This window comes from Euphorbia lathyris, chromosome 3 (assembly GCF_963576675.1).
Source record: "Euphorbia lathyris chromosome 3, ddEupLath1.1, whole genome shotgun sequence".
Lineage (NCBI taxonomy): Eukaryota > Viridiplantae > Streptophyta > Magnoliopsida > Malpighiales > Euphorbiaceae > Euphorbia > Euphorbia lathyris.
The window spans coordinates 84,473,716-84,493,776 of NC_088912.1; the positions used below are offsets into that span (position 1 = coordinate 84,473,716).

Here is a 20,061-nt window from a genome sequence, read left to right on the forward strand (position 1 = left end):
ATAAATGAGTGTGACAAATGTATTTATGTCAAAACTATGAACGAAGGATATGTCATTATATGTTGGTATGTTGATCGCATACTCATTATTGGAAGTAATGACAAGATGGTAAAGAGTACCAAGAACATGTAAAACTCACGGTCTAATGTGATAAGACTCACATATGTGATTTTGGGCATGCAAATCAAATGGTCACCTAATTGTCTCATCTTGACTCAACCAGACTACATGGACATGATACTTGGAAAGTTCAGCAAGGATGATTCCGGTAATGTTAGAACTCCAATCGACATTAGCCAATATTTATCCAAAAATAAAGCTGAAAGAGTTGACTAATTAGAATACGCAAGAATAATAGGCAGATTAATGTATCTTACGAGTTGTACAAGACCTACACTTTAAGCATAGACAAATGTAATGAAAGGGAGAACCATTAGAGAGCCATCGTAAGAATACTTAGATACTCACAGTACACTCGTGATTACGAATTGCACTATACGAGATAACATATTGTGTTAAAAGGATTCTCTGATGCAAGTTGGATATCTGATATATAAAAAAAATTCAAAGGCACAAATGCATACGTGTTTACTCTAGCAGGAGGAGCAGTATCCTGGAAATGCTCAAGACAAATTATCATAACCAGATCCATTATGAAGTCTAAGTTTATAGCCTTGGATAAAACCGAAGAAGCCAAGTGGCTACAAAACTTCTTGGAGGATATTCATGTATGGCTAAAGCATGTGCCCAAAATTTGTATACATTGTGATAACCAAGCAGTGATTAACAGAGGATAAAACGTTATGTATAACTGTAAAAATCGACACATGCATAATCGGTAAAACATCATTAGATAATTGATGTCAACGGGTGTCATCTCTATTGATTTGTAAGGTCAAAGGATAATACCACAGATTCACTAGTCAAAGGGTTAAATCGAGATCGACTTGAAAAGGCATCGAAATGAATGAGACTGAAGCCAATTAGAATTTAAGGTTTTATGTGAAGGAAAACACAACCTTATTGACTGGAGATCCCAAGATCTAGATTTAAAGGGACAGTTTAATTGCATAAACCTTGTAAAGTCAATGTGGGTGTCAACTCTAGTATATTCTTATGATGTAAACAATGATATAAAACGGAAAAGGTTAACTCATGCTTAATGATTATTTGTGCGTCAGAAGTCTGAACAAAAGTGATCACTTATATGAAAGTAAAGGAGGTTACTTCAAATGAGACTAATAGGGCATAGTTATCTTAAACTCTTGCAAAATCAAGAGATGTTCACGATGAACATAATCATGAAAACCAAAATCGTATATGTTGGTATTTGTGTGAGGTATCTCGATTACACAAACGGCAGAACAGTCAAGGACATCACTTCTACTATTTAGGCAGTAAAGTAAATGTACTCTCACAAGGGAATTTTTAAGAATTGTTGTCTACCTATCGTATGCAAATATCGATTGTAGAGAGTTATCACCACATCAAATTCATTTCGCCTCCAATTTCATTTTATGGGAGATTGTTAGAAAAATGAAAGTGAATTTTCTTTTACTTGGCCTTTCAAGCTATGTAATTGTTATTTGACATTTGAAGGTTGTTCTTGATAATTAATTAAGTGTTCCTTAATTAAATAAGTGTCCCTTATTATTAAGCAAGCATTAGTAAATGGAAAATGAGATTTTTCCTACTTTTTCATTATGCCTATATTATAGGCTTCATCTTCTTCTTTATGTAGAAGAAATATAAAATTAAGCTCTCAAAAATTGTCTACATAATTTTTTTTTCTCCTCTTTATCTTCTATCATGTCTTTGTTTTGGTGATAATTCTCTATACACACAGTAGAGTTCGATCAAGTTCATCGTTATATTTCGGAAGACGATTGCTCTATAACAGGCAAATTCTATTTTAAGAAATTTTCCAGTATAGGTCTCATCGTTTTCCTCCATTTATATTTATTTCAAATACAATGTTGCAAATATTCTATAACTCTAATTATTTTATTGTAATTCATATTATTAAAGCAATTATTTTGCTCGTTTTTCCTTTTGAACAGGACGGATGTAGGGGGTCAAAGGGGCATTCCCCTCCCCCTCCCTTCATCTCATTAAAAAAAAAGTTAAATCCAAAAATAAGGGTTAAAGTACAAAAATACCCCTAATGTTTTGGGTCAGGAGCAATTTTATCTCTAACGTCTAAAATTGTACAATTTTATCCCTAATGTTGGAAGCCAAGAGCAATTTTACCCCTAACGTTGATAAAGTGGGTCAATTTGAGAAATAATTCATCAAACTGTCTTTTCAGTCATGAATAATAGTGTCTGAAATTGATCCAATTTATCAACGTTAGAGGTAAAATTGGTGTAAAATTACAAAATTGATATGCAATTGGTGCAAAATAAAGAAAAAAATGACTGTATTTTATAATAGTGTCTGAAATTGATCCAATTTATCAACGTTAGGGATAAAATTGCTTTTGGCTACAAACATTAGGGGTAAAATTGCACCATTTTAGATGTTAGGGGTAAAATTGCACCTGACTCAAAACGTTAGGGATATTTGATGCGTAACAACCCGAGAATCCCGGAAATGGATGATTACGAGTCGGAAACATTATAATTTACGTTTTTATCAAAAAAAATCATGAAAATAATGCATGACAATTGAACGATTTTTCATTTTTCGTCACCAAAAATTGAACAATTTTGCATTTTTTGACATAAAAAATTGAACAATTTTACATTTTTTGTCTAAAATTTTTCACGTAGAATTTTGCCCCCCCGCTCCCTCAAATCCTGGATTCGCCACTGCTTTTGAATTGATATTACCCAACATAATTCACTTAGAAAGTTTATAAAGTTAGTCAATTCATCATAGTTTAGTTAGATGTGATTTGTTCATTCCCAACACTATTGTTATTCTTTAAAATCCTTTTACAACCGGTCTTTACACAGACCTTCCACTCTAACGTGGATCCACTGGACCAGATTGTCACAATTATATATAAAGAAACATAACTAGTCACTAAATTCAACTATTGATTAACTTAAACTCATATGCAAAATTTCAAATATATAGAGATCATCCAAAACAATATGAAAACACACAGATATGATTGAACCCAAAAATCAAACAGCAGCCAAAGTATTCTGTCCAGAACCTCTTTGGCATTGGAGCTTAGTCCACCATTTCTTCCCATCAGTGCAAACTTTCCTAGCCTTATTTGATATCCAAAGGCATAGCCTAAATATATGAACTACACTAACCACAACAACACTACCTAACCAAATCAACAATGCAAACCTCTTAATCCATTTGAGTTGGTTAAGAATATTATCAGGAGTTACCATATCCATGGACACTAAATAGGTAAGTGCCATGAACACGACCGTAGTACTCATCGCCACCGTTAGAAACCACGTTACGAACTTGTTACCGAGCGGAAATCCACTGATTATCAGGAAGATAACAACAAGAGATGCAACAAAAGATATACTGTTGTATGTCATGAAAAGAGCATGATCCTTTGGAAGTGCATGCCCGAAAACTGCTGTTCCAGCTAAACATACATTTGTGGAATTGCAATGAGAAGAAGTTCTATCATCTTGTTGCCAGACGCCTCCGGGCGGACTCATTGATGCCTGGAAAGTTATTGTAGCTATTAATGCAGCTACTGTCATCAACGTTCCTCGAGTTTCCTCCATCCAGTTTTCTTGGAGTTGTACATATCTCTTGTATTTGTCAAACAATTCTTTTCTTCTTGACACCGGCCTTTTCGAAATGGCAGCAGGAGGTACTAGTGTTTCAACCATTTTCGTCTTGTCGTTTCGCCTTTCACTTCCTCTGCCTCCGCCTCCAACTCCGGCTCTGATCAGAGTTTCTTTGATCTCGAGATTTTTGAAGTCTTTGTGGCTCCTCTCCAAGATATCCAAGGCTGTGAATTCCATACTGTTCAAGTTGTCTACTCCTGCTCTTATTCTAGGAATTGAGACCAAGAATCTAATAGTCTTTAACAAAAAAAAATCTAAAATTAAGTAACGAAATCTGCAACCTTTACGACAAGGTATGATAGAACTATTACCTCTACTTGTTTCAGCATGACAGCAATATGCAAAATGGTGTTACCATCTCGATTTCCTCCTTTGATAATCCGATCATCATCGACAATTTTCACCAGCAACTCCAAAGCCTCCAAATTGTTATAGCTAACACATAAGTGAAAAACAGTTTCTCCATCTAGCAGCACTGAAGAAGACTCAGGACATGCACTTACCAGTTCATGAATAGTCTCTACATTGCCTCTCATGGCAGCTAAGTGGAGAGGAACCCGTCCCCCTTGATCGCGAATCAAGCAAACATCGGTATTTATACTCAGCAAAGCCTTGACAACCTCGGTATGGCCCTCTGCAGAAGCCAAATGAAGAGGAGAGCGTCTGAAAGAGTCGAGCTTCGCTGACATTTTAGGATAAAGACGAAGAAGTGCTATGCTGAAGTCAAGGTGGCCGAGAAGAGAAGATATGTGTAAGGGTGTTTCGACGAAAGAAGTGAGTGAAACTCGGCTAAGAATAAGTTTGTCTTTCTGGGTTAATGTGTTTAAGGTTACTACACAACCCCTTGTTGCTGCTTCATAAAGCGTTTCCATATCTTCATTAGATATTTTCTCCATATTTGATTCCTTAATCAGTGAGAAAATATCCTTTCTGTAGATTTGTATATATGCACAAATTAAAGCTAATCAAAAGAATAATCCATTGATTACTGCTGCTATTCCTTGCTAATAGTGCAATCAAAGCAGCAACTAATCCTGACTTTTACCTATCAAAACTTTAATAGCTTCTTTTCTTTGCCTGCAAGGTTTCAATTAATATATTTTATCCAGCTGAGTAATTCTGAGCCCAAGTAAAATAAGTCCAGAGAGCTATGTTGTACCGACACGAAAACGGACTCGGATACCGGAAATCGTTATTTTAAAACATAGCTTTCAAACGGAAATAGAAACCGAGGATATAAAATGCAAAAACACTACGAAAGAGTAGTGTCCGTCAACATAGATCCTGAGGCATTCATAGGCTAAAATAATAAATCAAGTAAAAGATGGAAAACTCAGCAGCATTCTCTGCAAAATATGAAAAATAAGATATTATACTAATTGATAAGCAAAAGGGTACAAGTTAAAAATTTAGCCCTATGATTATTGGAGGAAAACGCATTTAGCCTTCACGTGCAAAGCATAACAATCTGAAGTCTAACGTTTACCGGATGGTGCAATTTCAAGCCTCAATAACGAAAGATGAATTTTTTCTTCATTAGCAAAAGATGTACAATTTCAAACATCACTGAGTAGCTAGAACGCTGAAGGGAGCCATAATATGAAATTGCACATCGTTAACGAGACTTGAAATTGCACGGATCTGATAACGTTAGACTTAAAATTGCACTTTTTATACGTGGAGGCTAAATCCGCTCTCCTCGAATAATCATTGGCTAGATTTTACTTTATCTCTAAGCAAAATAAGGGGAAATGTCAGCCATAAAGAAGAGATTTCCTATTAAAACCAGAAGAAATTTAGATGTTTCCAATCAACCAAGGGATGAAATCTAAACTACAACTACACATGTAACAGAAACTGAGAGCTACCAGATGAAAATACTAATTTAAACACTTGCACTACCCATCAATACATTAGGCTAAAAATCGGAGAAATAAACAAACAACAAGACCTAGAAGCGCACAGTAAATGAGATTACAAAGGCAGGGATTCACGGCTGCAACCGACATTTCAAGGGCGTGCTCTCTTGTTGCTGCAGGATGGGCACTTGTAATGCTTAATATGCTCGGCTCTAGCAGGGGTGATCTTTACGCACTTGCCATGGAACCACTTCTCGCAATTATCGCAGCAAATCCAGAATTCATCAGTTGCATAGTTCTCACCACAGGCACCACATAATGCATCTCCATGCTCATCTTCTTCCTCTTCTTCGTCCTCCTCATCTAAGCCCTCATCTTCATCCTTCGGCAGTGGCACTTTTGAAATCTTCACAGGAGATTCCCGCTGCTTGTCAACCAAAAATTACAAGAGCAAGAATTAACAGCAGCCAACCAGTTCTGTATATTCAGCCAAATAATGACCTAAAGACATCACATAAATTTGCTACTGGCGTCCAATTTTGAGGACACTGGAAAAAGAAGACTATTGCATATATAGAATTTAAAGCAAAAAAACGAATGCAGGAAGACTTCACGCACCACACGACACATTAACATGCCAAACATTGGCCTGTGTATGATATTTGAAATATATACTGGCTTGACTGAACAAACAGGCACTTTGGTCTAATTTAACAAACACGCAAGTTTAATCCATTTTTTACTAAAGGATAATGACATTCTAAAGTTAATGAAGGTTTAATTAGTTAAAACAACCTCTTTTAGAACAAAGCAGTTTAAATTGATTTGTTCTTTCCCAGTATTGATCGAAACTGTTCAGTGTTACTGTTTCACAAATGCAAATGGGTTGAAAACGGGAAGCCTTTGGGGAAAAAGAAAAAGGGTTTTGGCAGAACAATACGAAACTGAAGCAAACTATTAGATTAAAATACAGAGAGAGCCTTCTTTTACCACTTTAGCATTTGGCTTGGATTTGTTGTTGTTACTGTGATTGGAGACAGATGACTTCTCTTTCACTGGTTTCTTTGCAGTGCCGGTCACAATTTCAAAGATTGTTGGAAGATCATTAATCATATTAAAGAGCCGCTTCCTGCACAAAAAATTAAGAAGATGTTGTAGATCGATATTTGAAATAATACTTCAAAATTAAAGTGATGAGACTGTGTTTTATACATATTTAGTTATAGAGGGTTTCTCCAGGATATGTTCCATAATTAACTAAAGCAGTAGCAGATATATCTGCACTACATCATACATGCAGGTGTATGATGATATTAAACCAATCAAGCCATTTGCCCATGTGAGCTTATCCCCGAGTAGATTTCTGACTGCTACCAAATTCTATCAGTTACTAAGCATGTATGCAAAAGGTTCTCGTACAGTTAAGGATGTACTGTTGCCAGATACTAACATTTCAGCAATTCCAAGGCATATGCAAGCAGATATTATAGCAGCACCATAGTTATCAAAGGTGCAAAGGGGTCCAAGAGCCTTGGCACAAGGCTCATTAAAAGAATAAAAATATATAAAACAGTAAATGATAGCATTTATCAAGGCACAGGCGAGCGCCTGTGCAAACACAAGGCTTACGAAAAGAATCGAATATATAAAACCATAAATGATAGATTTTAAAGTATCAGAAATGATAAATTCCAAAATCAAAATACAATAAATACTAAATCGTGACAATATAAAGACACATCATGAATTCTAACATGTAATAAATCTCATATTCTAAAGTTCAAGTGTTCAACTAAATAGTAAATCCTAAGTTGACTCATAGCTACTTATCATCAAAAGTCTCCAAATTCATCAATGATCACTCATCACCATCACTCTCCCCATCTCCAACATCATCAAATTCTTTTTCAAGGACCTGATCCTCATCATACTCATCTACAAAGTCAGTTTCTATCTCTCTTTATCTCATTTCGGTGTTGTTCCTTCGAAGTATATCTTCTTTCTTGTTTTGTTGTTTATTTTGAGCACTAGATGTGTCTAATCCCAACTGTGGAGATTAAACATATATCTAACTCTTTAAAACGCTAAAAAAATACATGTGACAAATAGGCGCACCGCACCATGGGATATCTCCTATAACCACACCACACCATGGCACATCTCCTATAACCATAGCTAGGTGAACATAGGTGCGCCTTGGCGATCGCCCATAATTGTTAAAGGCGCAAGGCGCACTAACGCACGCCTGAGGAACACGAAGCGGAGAAATAAATAAATAAATATATACACACACACTCTATTACTAGTTAAAGCATATCAATATTTGATATCAATATCACTAGTCCTCTATTACTAGTTAAAGCATAAACCAGAAAAACACACAAACAAGACAACGTAAAAACATAATACTAAATATCAAAAACACAAGTTAATTCATACTTCATAGAGACGTTAACATATGAAAATATAACGTCTTAACCTAAATACCTAACAAATGCTACTAAACTAATAACCATTCATTGTCAATCAAAAAGAACACACAAAAAATAAAAAATAAAAAATAAAAACTAATTCCAGGCTGCAAATTCTCTTCTGGTTCTTCTGTGTGTCACATTTTCCTCTGTTTGTGTGTCCCAGTTTCTGTTTGAGTGGAGATTATTTATTACGTGAACGTGACTCTGCTTTTTTTTAGTAAAAATTGAAAGCTAGAACTAAAAGGATCCTGGATACCCCAACCAGTTTGCACCCCAGGAGACCAAAAAGAACTAGGACCAAAATATTATTAAAATGAAAATTAAAAAATACAAAGAACGAAAAAAATGGAACGAATACAACCCGGTAATCTCTGCCTTATGATGATAAGGGTCATGATAGGAACGAACGCATAGTGGCCCCTGTCCAGGAATTAAACGGATCCCATGATCATGAAGTCTAGGGGGAGCACGACTTAAAGGTTCTTGAAAGACAATAAAAATTTGCCCAATAAGCCATCAAGGCTAGCCTGTTCCATAGGAGATAACCTCGGAGTGACATATCCAAGTCATTGTTTCTCCTCTCCCAACATGTGCAAAATCATAACTGAATCTTTGGATTGAGTTAACCACTTCTTCAAACATGAATTTTGCTCCAAACTCTGTTTGGTGTTGCCTTGCAAAATAATTTCCTTGCCCTAAGATGTGAAACGCATATAATGGAGGTCCCAATGGTGTGTAACCTCTCCTAGAGTCTTTGACCATTCTATGTCCAGAACCATATCCAAACTGCCCATGTCGAAAACCGAAGCCTCTACCAATCGGAAGTGTAAAACATTTTTCCGAAATCCAAACTCGGTGTCCATCTCCCAATTTGATAGTCAACCCTAAGAATTTGGTAGCACGAATACCAAGAGCTATAGCCAGTTTCCTGGATAGGAAATTATGAGTGGCGCCACTACAACAACAACAAAGCCTTAGTCCCGAAATGATTCGGGGTTGGCTAACATGAACCATCATATAAAATTGTGCAATCAAGTCGTGTCAGCGACACAAATTCTCTCCCTCCACTCTGTCCTATCCACTAACATATTCTCCTCAATCCCCTAATAAACTCATATCACTCTCGATCACCCTCCTCCAAGTTTGCTTAGGTCTACCCCTACCCCTCACCACTACATCCCTTTGCCACTCTTCAGTCCTCCTAACCGGCGCATCAAGCGCTCTTCGTCTTACATGGTCAAACCACCTTAGTCGGTTTTCCCTCATTTTATTCTCAATAGATGTAACCCCTACTTTTGTCCTAATTATTTCATTACCCACCCTATCCTTTCTTGTATGACCACACATCCATCTCAACATATGCATCTCCGCCACCGACATCTTATGAATGTGACAGTATTTCACTGCCCAACACTCCGTACCATATAACAATGCTAGTCTGATTGCCGTGCGGTAGAATTTTCTCTTCAACCTATTAGGCATGCCGGGGTCACAAAGGAAACTCATAGCACTCTTCCACTTTGCCCAACCAGATTTAATCCTATGAGCAACATCCCCATCTACTTCTCCATCTGTTTGGATAATAGATCCTAAATACCGGAAGCACTCCGAGGCCTGAACAACTCTCCCATCTAGGGTGATTGTCCCTGCCTCCCTACTCCTATCGTTGCTAAACTTACACTCCAAATATTTTGTCTTACTTCGGCTCAGCTTAAAGCCTCTAGATTCTAAAGTTTGTCTCCATAGTTCCAACTTTCTCTCCATACCTTCTTTCGTCTCCTCAAACAACACAATATCATCTGCAAACAACATGCACCATGGTATACCATCTTGAAGTGAACTCGTTATTTCATTCATAACGATGGCAAAAAAAAAAATGGGCTTAGTGCAGAACCTTGATGCACTCCAATCGTAATAGGGAACTCTTCAGTCTTCCCAACACTGGTGCGTACACTCGTGCATGCTCCCTCATACATGTCCTTTATGATGTCAATATATTTCCGCGAAATGTCTTTCCTTATTAAGGCCCACCAAAGTACTTCTCTTGGTACCTTATCATATGCCTTCTCCAAGTCAATGAAAACCATATGCAAATCTTTCTTCTTATTTCGATAGTGCCCCATTAATTGTCTCATTAGATGGATGGCTTCCATAGTTGATCTTCCCGGCATAAAGCCAAACTGGTTTTCGAGATCTTCACTGTCCTCCTTACCCTTTGTTCGATCACTCGCTCCCAAAGTTTCACAGTGTGACTCATTAATTTGATTCCTCGATAGTTGGCACAATCTTGGACATCACCTTTGTTCTTATACAAAGGGATTAGGATACTTTTCCTCCATTCTGATGGCATCTTATTGTGTCTCCAAATTTTGTTGAAGAATGTCGTCAACCATTCGATTCCTCTCTCTCCCAAACATCTCCAAATCTCAATAGGGATGCCATCAGGTCCTACTGTTTTCTTCCGTCTCATTTTATTTAATGCCATTTTGACTTCACCCTTTTGAATTCTCCGCATGCAGCCACGATTTATCATATCGTGAGGGATACTTATATCTCCAACATCTTGTCCGCGATCTCCATTAAATAAGTCATCAAAATAGGACCTCCATCGTTCCTTGATATCCTTATCTCCAACTAGGACTTTTTGGTCCACATCCTTCACATATTTAACTTTTCCGAGATCTCGCGTCTTCCTATCTCTCATCCGAGCAATTCTATATATGTCTCTTTCCCCTTCCTTCGTATCCAACCTTGTATATAGATCCCGATTCACTTTGCTCTAGCCTCTCGTAGTTCTCATCACTCCTGCATTTCCCCAATATTTTATAGGATTCTCACTTACTCTTTACTGCTTATCGTACTTCTTCTGTCCACCAAGATGTGTCCTTAACCGGTGGCATGCTACCTTTAGATTCCCCTAGAACTTCCTTCGCTACTTCCCTTATACTATGCTCCATCTTAGTCCATATCAAATCTATATCTAGATCCATATTATAAGTCCAAATATCTTTTTTGGCCATCCCATCCACAAATTTTTGTTGATTCTCCCCTTGCAGTTTCCACCACTTAATCATAGTCTCCACTTGTGGTGTTTGTTTTCTTATACATCTCCTACCTCGAAAATCAAGCACTACTACTCTATGTTGGGTTGTCGTACTCTCACTAGGGATCACCTTACAGCCAATATAACTCTTCCTCCAAGCACTCCTTACTAGGAAGAAGTCGATTTGGCTCGCATTACCGCCACTCCGATAAGTCACTAAGTGGGATGTTCTTTTCATAAACCATGTGTTCATGATACTCAAGTCATAGGCTGATGCGAATTCCAAAATATCATTTCCTGCTTCATTTTTATCTCCAAAACCATGCCCTCCATGAACACTCTCAAACCCATCTCGCCTAGAACCCACGTGTCCATTGAGATCACCACCCAGTACCATCTTTTCATCCCTAGGAACCTGTTGCACCACTTCTTCCAAGTCCTCCCAAAAAAGCTTGTCTTATAAAGACATCTAACTAATCCTATTTGTGGCGCATATGCACTTATTATGACATTCACAACCTCATCCCCTATCACGAGCTTAACACTCATAATTCTATCGCTCTTTCTAGACACCGCTACTACATCATCAATATACTCCCGATCAATAAGAATACTTAATCCATTTCTACCCTTATCCTTTCCTAAGTACCAAAGCTTATAACCCCAAGGAGCTATCTCTCTAGCCTTAGCTCCAACCCACTTAGTTTCTTGTAGGCACATTATATTTATTCTCCTCCTCTTCATAACATCTACAATTTCAACTAATCTTCTTGTCAAAGAGCCTATGTTCCATGTCCCAAACTGTAACCTACTACCCCTACCCCTACCATTACCGTTACCCTAGACTAGCTTATTTACTCGCAGCCCTTGCATATTTGACACCACCCCCGGGTCCTGGGGTGGCGCGCCGCTTCGGGGCAACGACCTAGCAACCCTTGCACGTTTTTCGCTACACCCGGGTCTAGGAAGTGCAACGCGCCACTGAGTAGGGAACGCCCCCACGATATTCATATTCTGGTTCATGTCCTAAGATGTGGCTAAATTTTACGCTAGCCGCCACAAACCTACCGCAACCCTCCTCCTATGAGTGGCGCCACTATCAACAAGAATTTTGATTGGAATCCCCTTCCGTTCCCCATTTAATTTCAGAGTTCGAGATTGAGAGTCACAAAAAATAACCATGCTTGAGAATTCCAAAATTTTGCACCCACCATTGTCTACGGGGGTGGGTTCTGTTTCTTCCTCCTCAATCCAAAGAATTTCACCTTCATCTAAAAGAGCTTCGTCATCCGCCAACCAGAGTACTCGCGTCTTGCCTTCTGGGCACTTATGAACAGGTCCAAAAGCTTAACCACATCTAGAGTAACGTCCATTCTTCTAGCGTTCTTCCCACTTTGTATGGGATAGATAACGAATACCGCGATTGCGAGGAAGAGAAGGAGAGGGGTGATTTAGGGCAAGAGAATCAGTATGTTGAAAGCATTGTGAACGGGGAGAAACAATTCCAAATGAAATGGTGCATTGAGGGCATTGAGTAGTAGGTTTAGAATCGGGTTTTGGGTTATAACATGTTTTCAAATTGGAGCAATTTAAATGAGAAGAACTCAAAGGGATACAAAAATGCCTCCACGTCTTTAGCAACATAAATGACTGGTAGACACAATTCCGGCCGGTGAGGACATACTCGGCGCTTGATTTCGTCTTGCAATCTGCTCAAAATAACCCAAAGCCTGTCGTTTGGTCATCGTGGTACCAATGAAATAAGATACTCGAAATCATCTGTATGGTCCTAAATGAAGCCTCTCTATGGTGGAGAGTTGTTCATAAGGATTATGGAAATCCAGTCTACTAATCGTTGAAGGAACTTGACAGTGTCAAAGAATCGTGAACCTCTCGAGCCAAAGCAAACCAGTGTGGTTGAGCCACACCACACATGCTCAGTTTGGCTAATCGGAGTTGCATTTCCAATGGAGTTTCATGAATTTTGAAATAGGTCTTCACCTTAGAAATCCATCCACGGGGATCGTACCCATTGAATTCTAGTAACCTGGTCTTCTTAGCAGCTAAATGGAGTTCATAATTACCATTTTGGTAACCTTAGATTATTGCATATTTGATGTCCTTCGTATCATTATGTAAATCATGTACATCGTTCTGCAAATCTTGAATCTATTCCTCACGAGAATCCAATCGGACTTGGGTTCGTGTTTCCATGACTGGATCAACTCTTCTTTTTCAACGAATCCGACGGGTCGGACCAATGATGGAAATCCTCAAACAAATATAGAATTAAGAAACAGAATATATAAGTGAGAATGAAAATAAAAAAAGCAAACTCGAGTTGCTTGTATTGATTGAAAGATAGAAATAAGAACAAGATAGAAAACAAGATGCATGGCAGCACCTCCCAAGGAAATCCTCCCTCTCTCACTAAGAGACAAAATATAATAATAAGACTTGCATAAACTTTCATACCTCACGCACACCCTTATAACAACCCAGCCCTATTCCCTAGGTTTGAAACTAACTTATGCCACATCACCACTCCCAACCGTCCTCTTCCTTCTAGAATAAACATGTAATCTCTTAGGCCATTTGCTGATAGTAATTCTCTATCACATAAGGCACGCCTTTAACAACTATGGGCGTGCCTTTAACGGCTCTGAGGAGCACAACTCAGACTAGCAAGTTTTATCCCCAAATGATGAAGGCAGCATGAAGAATAAACTATAAAGTGATTGACTAATCAGAAATAGCGGATATATTATTAGCCAAACAACATTCAATCAGATAACAAGTTTTATGTAAATAATTTTACAAGTTGAAAAGCTAACCAGCATACAGAAAAATCAAAAGTTAGCTGCAGCAAGACGTTCCCTGATTAACTATTGAGCCCAAACAGTGTATAATTGATTATTGTAATCAGAGCATAACTAATTAACTGAGAGTCAATATACCTGTCAGTTTTATCAAATCCAAATCTGGAACCAAAATAGAAGGCCACAGAAAGCAGCCAAGCATCACTATGAACAGCAACTAAGGATATCCAGTCCTTTTCTTGCATGCCATCTCTTGCAAAGTTAATACCAAGCGCAGGCTCCGGAAGCTCTGGAGGCACTTCTTCAGCAGGTAAATTAACTTCCCATTGCTCACTGGGAAAGCCATACAAGCATAGATTCTCCTTCTCTGAATATAGAAGACCACAATAACAACTATTAAAGGTTACATTTTTTTAAAAGCAGATATATTCATACTGTAAAAACCAATCACATACTTGTAGTGGTTATAATTATGGAAAACAAACTTGGATGTAAAAGCAATGTAAATCTAATTAATTTATTATCAAAGATGTTTATTCAGATGTATTATCTGAATGCAAAAGAGCTGGATCAAATGAAATCTAAAAGTTGCAAGTTCCTAAAACGAAGTTATGTAGCATGTTTGCTGTCACTTTCTGCTGTAATCAAGAAGTCAAAGCAACTACACAAAGTTATGTAGCATGTTTATTGTGGCTTTCTGCTGTAATCAAGAAGTCAAAGCAACTACACAAAGTTATGTAGCATGTTTATTGTCGCTTTCTGCTGTAATCAAGAAGTCAAAGCAACTACTTTGGTCATTCGCTTTCTTACCAAAATCTGAAACAAGTCAAACAACTAACTTCCACCCTTATGCAGCAACAATTTGTTGCAAGAATTCCAGTATATTTTCTTTCTTCTCCAACAAAATATCTATCATCTGATACTCTTCATTCTACACCCAGTGTCAATTCCAACTAACTTTACCAAAAAGACTAAAAAGTTCTATTGCAATTCAGAATGGAAGCTATCCAACATAGACCCATTTTTTTAATTACATGTTCTCTTGTCCAAACTGACTAGATTGTGATGTATGAGTTTAAGCCTCGGAAAAAATATATCAATCCTCTAATGTAGTTAGTAATCCTTTTTGACAAATTAACAGAACAAGTTGACAATACAACAACAACAACAACAACAAAGCCTTAGTCCCGAAATGATTCGGGGTCGGCTAACATGAACCATCATATAAAACCGTGAAAATCAAGTCGTGTCAGCGACACAGATTCGCTCCCTCCACTCCGTCCTATCCACTACCATATTTTCCTCAATTCCCAATAAACTCATATCACTCTCGATCACCCTCCTCCAAGTTTGCTTAGGTCTTCCCCTACCCCTCACCACTACATCCCTTTGCCACTCTTCGGTTCTCCTAACCGGCGCATCAAGCGCTCTGCGTCTCACATGGCCAAACCACCTTAGTCGGTTTTCTCTCATTTTATTCTCAATAGATGTAACCCCTACTTTTGTCCTAATTATTTCATTACGCACCCGGTCCTTTCTCGTGTGACCACACATCCATCTCAACATACGCATCTCCGCCACCGACATCTTATGGATGTGGCAGTGTTTCACTGCCCAACACTCCGTACCATATAACAATGTTGGTCTAATTGCCGTCCGGTAGAATTTTCCCTTCAATCTATTAGGCATGCCGGGATCACAAAGGAAACCCGTAGCACTCTTCCACTTCGACCAACCAGCTTTAATCCTATGGGCAACATCTCCATCTACTTCTCCATCCGTTTGGATAATAGATCCTAAATACCGGAAGCAATCCGAGGCCTGAACAACTCTCCCATCTAGGGTGATTGTCCCTGCCTCCCTACTCCTACGGCCGCTAAACTTACACTCCAAATATTCTGTCTTACTTCGACTCAACTTAAAGCCTCTAGATTCTAGAGTTTGCCTCCATAGTTCCAACTTCATCTCCACTCCTTCTTTCGTCTCATCAACCAACACAATATCATCTGCAAACAGCATGCACCATGGTATACCATCTTGAAGTGATCTTGTTAGTTCATCCATAACGATGGCAAAAAGAAATGGGCTTAGTGCGGAACCTTGATGCACTCCAATCGTAATAGGAAACTCTTCAGTTTTCCCAACACTAGTACGTACACTCGTGCATACTCCCTCATACATGTCCTTTATGATGTCAATATATTTCCGCGAAATGCCTTTCCTTATCAAGGCCCACCAAAGTACTTCCCTTGGTACCTTATCATATGCTTTCTCCAAGTCAATGAAAACCATATGCAAGTCTTTCTTCTTATTTCGATAGTGCTCCATTAATTGTCTCATTAGATGGATGGCTTCCATAGTTGATCTTCCCGGCATAAAGCCAAACTGGTTTTCCGAGATCTTCACCGTCCTCCTTAGCCTTTGTTCAATCACTCGCTCCCAAAGTTTCATAGTGTGACTCATTAATTTGATTCCCCGATAGTTGGCACAATCTTGGACATCGCCTTTGTTCTTATACAAAGGGATTAAGGTACTTTTCCTCCATTCTGATGGCATCTTATTGTTTCTCCAAATTTTGTTGAAGAACGTCGTCAACCATTCGATTCCTCTTTCTCCCAAACATCTCCAAATCTCAATAGGGATGCCATCAGGTCCTACTGCTTTCTTCAACTTCATCTTACTTAATGCCATTTTGACTTCACCCTTTTGAATTCTCCGCAGGCATTCATGATTTATCATATCGTGATGGATACTTATATCTCCAACATCTTGTTGGCGATCTCCATTAAATAAGTCATCAAAATAGGACCTCCATCGTTCCTTGATATCCTTATCTCCAACTAGGACTTTCTGGTCCACATCCTTCACACATTTAACTTTTCCGAGATCTCGCGTCTTCCTATCTCTCATCCGAGCAATTCTATATATCTCTCTTTCCCCTTCTTTCGTATCCAATCTTGTATACAGATCCCGATTCACCTTTGCTCTAGCATCTCGTATGACCTTCTTTACTTCCCTTTTAGCCTCTTTGTATTTTTCGTAGTTCTCGTCACTCCTACATTTCCCCAATAGTTTATAGGATTCTCTCTTACTCTTTACTGCTTGTCGTACTTCTTCTGTCCACCAAGATGTGTCCTTACCCGGTGGCATGCTACCTTTAGATTCCCCTAGAACTTCCTTCGCTACTTCCCTTATACTATGCTCCATCTTATTCCATATCGAATCTATATCTGAATCCATATTGCAAGTCCAAATATCTTTTTTGGTCATCTCATCCACAAATTTTTGTTGATTCTCCCCTTGCAATTTCCACCACTTAATCTTAGTCTCTACTTGAGGTGTTTGTTTTCTTATACATTTCCTACTTCGAAAATCTAGCACCACTACTCTATGTTGGGTTGTCGTACTCTCACCAGGGATCACCTTACAATCAATATAACTCTTTCTCCAAGCACTCCTTACTAAGAAGAAGTCAATTTGGCTCGCATTACCGCCACTCCGATAAGTCACTAAGTGGGATGTTCTCTTCATAAACCATGTGTTCATGATACTCACGTCATAGGCTGATGCGAATTCCAAAATATCATTTCCTGCTTCATTCTTATCTCCAAAACCATACCCTCCATGAACACTCTCAAACCCATCTCGCCTAGAACCCACGTGTCCATTGAGATCACCCCCTAGTACCATTTTTTCATCCCTAGGAACCTGTTGCATCACTTCTCTAAGTCATCCCAAAAAGCTTGTCTTATAGACACATCTAATCCTATTTGTGGCGCATATGCACTAATGACATTCACAACCTCATCCCCTATCACTAGCTTAACACTCATAATTCTATCGCTCTTCCTAGACACCGCTACTACCTCATCAATATACTCCCTATCAATAAGAATACCTACTCCATTTCTACCCTTATCCTTTCCTGAGTACCAAAGCTTATAACCCCAAGGAGCTATCTCTCTAGCCTTGGCTCCAACCCACTTGGTTTCTTGTAGGCATAATATATTTATTCTCCTCCTCTTCATAACATCTACAATTTCAGCTAATCTTCCTGTCAAAGAACCTATGTTCCATGTCCCAAAGCGTAACTTACTACCCTTACCCCTACCCCTACCATTACCGTGGACTAGCTTATTTACCCGCAACCCTTGCATATTTGACACCACCCCCGGGTCCTGGGGTGGCGCGTCGCTTCGGGGCGACGACCTAGCAACCCTTGCACATTTATCACTACACCCGGGTCTAGGAAGTGCAGCGCGTCGCTGAGTAGGGAACGCCCCAACGGTATTTATATTATGGTTCATGTCATAAGATGTGGCTAAGTTTTACGCTGGCCGCCACAAACCTACCGCAACCCTCCTCCTTTGTCCGGGCTTGGGACCGGCTGTAAAGGCCACCAAGTGACCCTCAACAAGTTGACAATACAGATCAAAATAAATAAATCCCAAGGCAAGTATCACACCATATTATATGAAAGTTAAGATATAAACTACTTCAAGCAAAAAATCCCAACTGACCTGGGTCACACTGCTGGAAAAAATCTTCAACATCTGCAGCAACAAAAACAGACTCAAACATGAGAAGGTCAATGGCTTTGGCACCAATGAATGCTAAAATTTACAATTCCAAATTCGTTTCATCATTGTTACCGTTAAGAAAATATTCAAATTAAAAAGAAAAAAAAGAATGTGAAAGAGAAAAAGAGCAGCACTTGAAAGGAAAAAACAAATGAAATCTATATGTCTCCGATCTACAATCTTCCTCAATATAGCTCGACGACACTAACTTAAATCAGTTTATAATTTCCCGCAAAATTCACCTCTTTTTTCAATTTATTATCCTACTAACTGGATTTCTACACCAACAAACAGCGAACACCTTGTAAAATAACCTTCCATTCAAGCAACTCGAACACAACGAAGACAAATATAAAACAAACCGCAATTACGAGAGGTTTCCCGGAAATATATATAGAACAAAACCAGATTCTTCAAAGAAATAAACCGAAGTCAAATTCATCATTCTCCTCAAATCAATTAACGCGAGAACAAAGAAAACAAAATAAGCAACCTAAGAACACAAAAAAAAACCCACATACAGAGAAAAACTGTAAAACGAACCGAGGAGGTACGAAAAGCAGGAAATTCGAAGAAGTGAGTTAAAATATGGTTTACCAGTAGTGAGTGCTTTAATCAAACCAGCACGTCGGCCTTTAAAATCCCTGAAAACCTCTTCGACGGAGCGGGGATTGTACTGTACTCTTCCTCCCTCCATTGTTTTCTCCACTCTCACTCACTTTCTCTTGCTCTTGCTCTAGCTCTATTGAAATTTCAAAGAGGTTTTCTTTTTCTCTAATGAAAACTTACAAGTCAATCGAAATTCAATTTACCAATTTCGGCGTTTTTTCTTTCCTTTTTTTAATAAAGGAAAACAACCCAAAATCCATTAAATGAAAGTTTAATATTTATAGGAAAAAGTAAAAAATAAATGTTGTGATTTATGTAAGAAAATGAATATTATGTATTTACAAAGGATTTTTTTTTATGTTGTTTGTAAGAAAATAAAAACAAACTTTTCTACTAAAAATGTTGATAATAATAGTAAGAATTTTAAATTTTTTTAATTATTTAAAATGTTTTTTAGGTTAACCTCGTTAAAAATTCTTTTCTGAGAGAGATCTGAAAAAGAAAAAAGAATGTTAATTAATGTATTGGTTATTAAAAGCATTAAAATGTTATTAGACGTTAAGAGGAGTATAAATAAAGCAAGAACGAAAAAAAGGTTCATTTTTGTTGGAATATTTATTAAGTAGATAAATTTGTACAAATTTAACAAAAGCGTTTATCTTTTCTAGTTAAGGAAAACATAGATTTTGCATTGTGTTGGAATAAGTCACGTGATCAAACTAATTGCAGCGTAAGAAGATGTTAGTTGTTAATATTGGCACTAAAGTCTGTTAGACAAAGAAAATGTAATTAGTTGAGTTGAGAATAAAAATTGAATCAATCGTGTATAAATATATGAGATGTAACAATTACAAGACATTGAATAAAATATGATATATTCTCTCTTATATTCATATCTTCCATC

The 20,061-nt window shown here is 38.0% G+C and overlaps 2 protein-coding genes across 2 annotated transcripts; both read right to left on the reverse strand.

Moving 5' to 3' along the window:
• Positions 1-3,131: 3,131 nt before the first annotated feature.
• On the reverse strand, positions 3,132-4,669 carry LOC136222749 (ankyrin repeat-containing protein BDA1). The gene is made up of 2 exons (XM_066010483.1): positions 4,085-4,669; positions 3,132-4,010 (listed from the first exon to the last, which is right to left on the reverse strand). The coding sequence occupies exons 1-2, from the start codon at positions 4,667-4,669 to the stop codon at positions 3,132-3,134; spliced, it is 1,464 nt and encodes a 487-aa protein (XP_065866555.1).
• An 865-nt stretch (positions 4,670-5,534) lies between these two features.
• On the reverse strand, positions 5,535-19,338 carry LOC136224517 (PHD finger protein ALFIN-LIKE 5-like). Its single transcript, XM_066012878.1, has 5 exons — positions 19,146-19,338; positions 18,489-18,521; positions 14,107-14,335; positions 6,623-6,761; positions 5,535-6,056 (listed from the first exon to the last, which is right to left on the reverse strand). Exons 1-5 carry the CDS (start codon positions 19,243-19,245, stop codon positions 5,784-5,786), a joined length of 774 nt encoding a protein of 257 aa, XP_065868950.1. The 5' UTR covers positions 19,246-19,338; the 3' UTR covers positions 5,535-5,783.
• Positions 19,339-20,061: the final 723 nt, after the last annotated feature.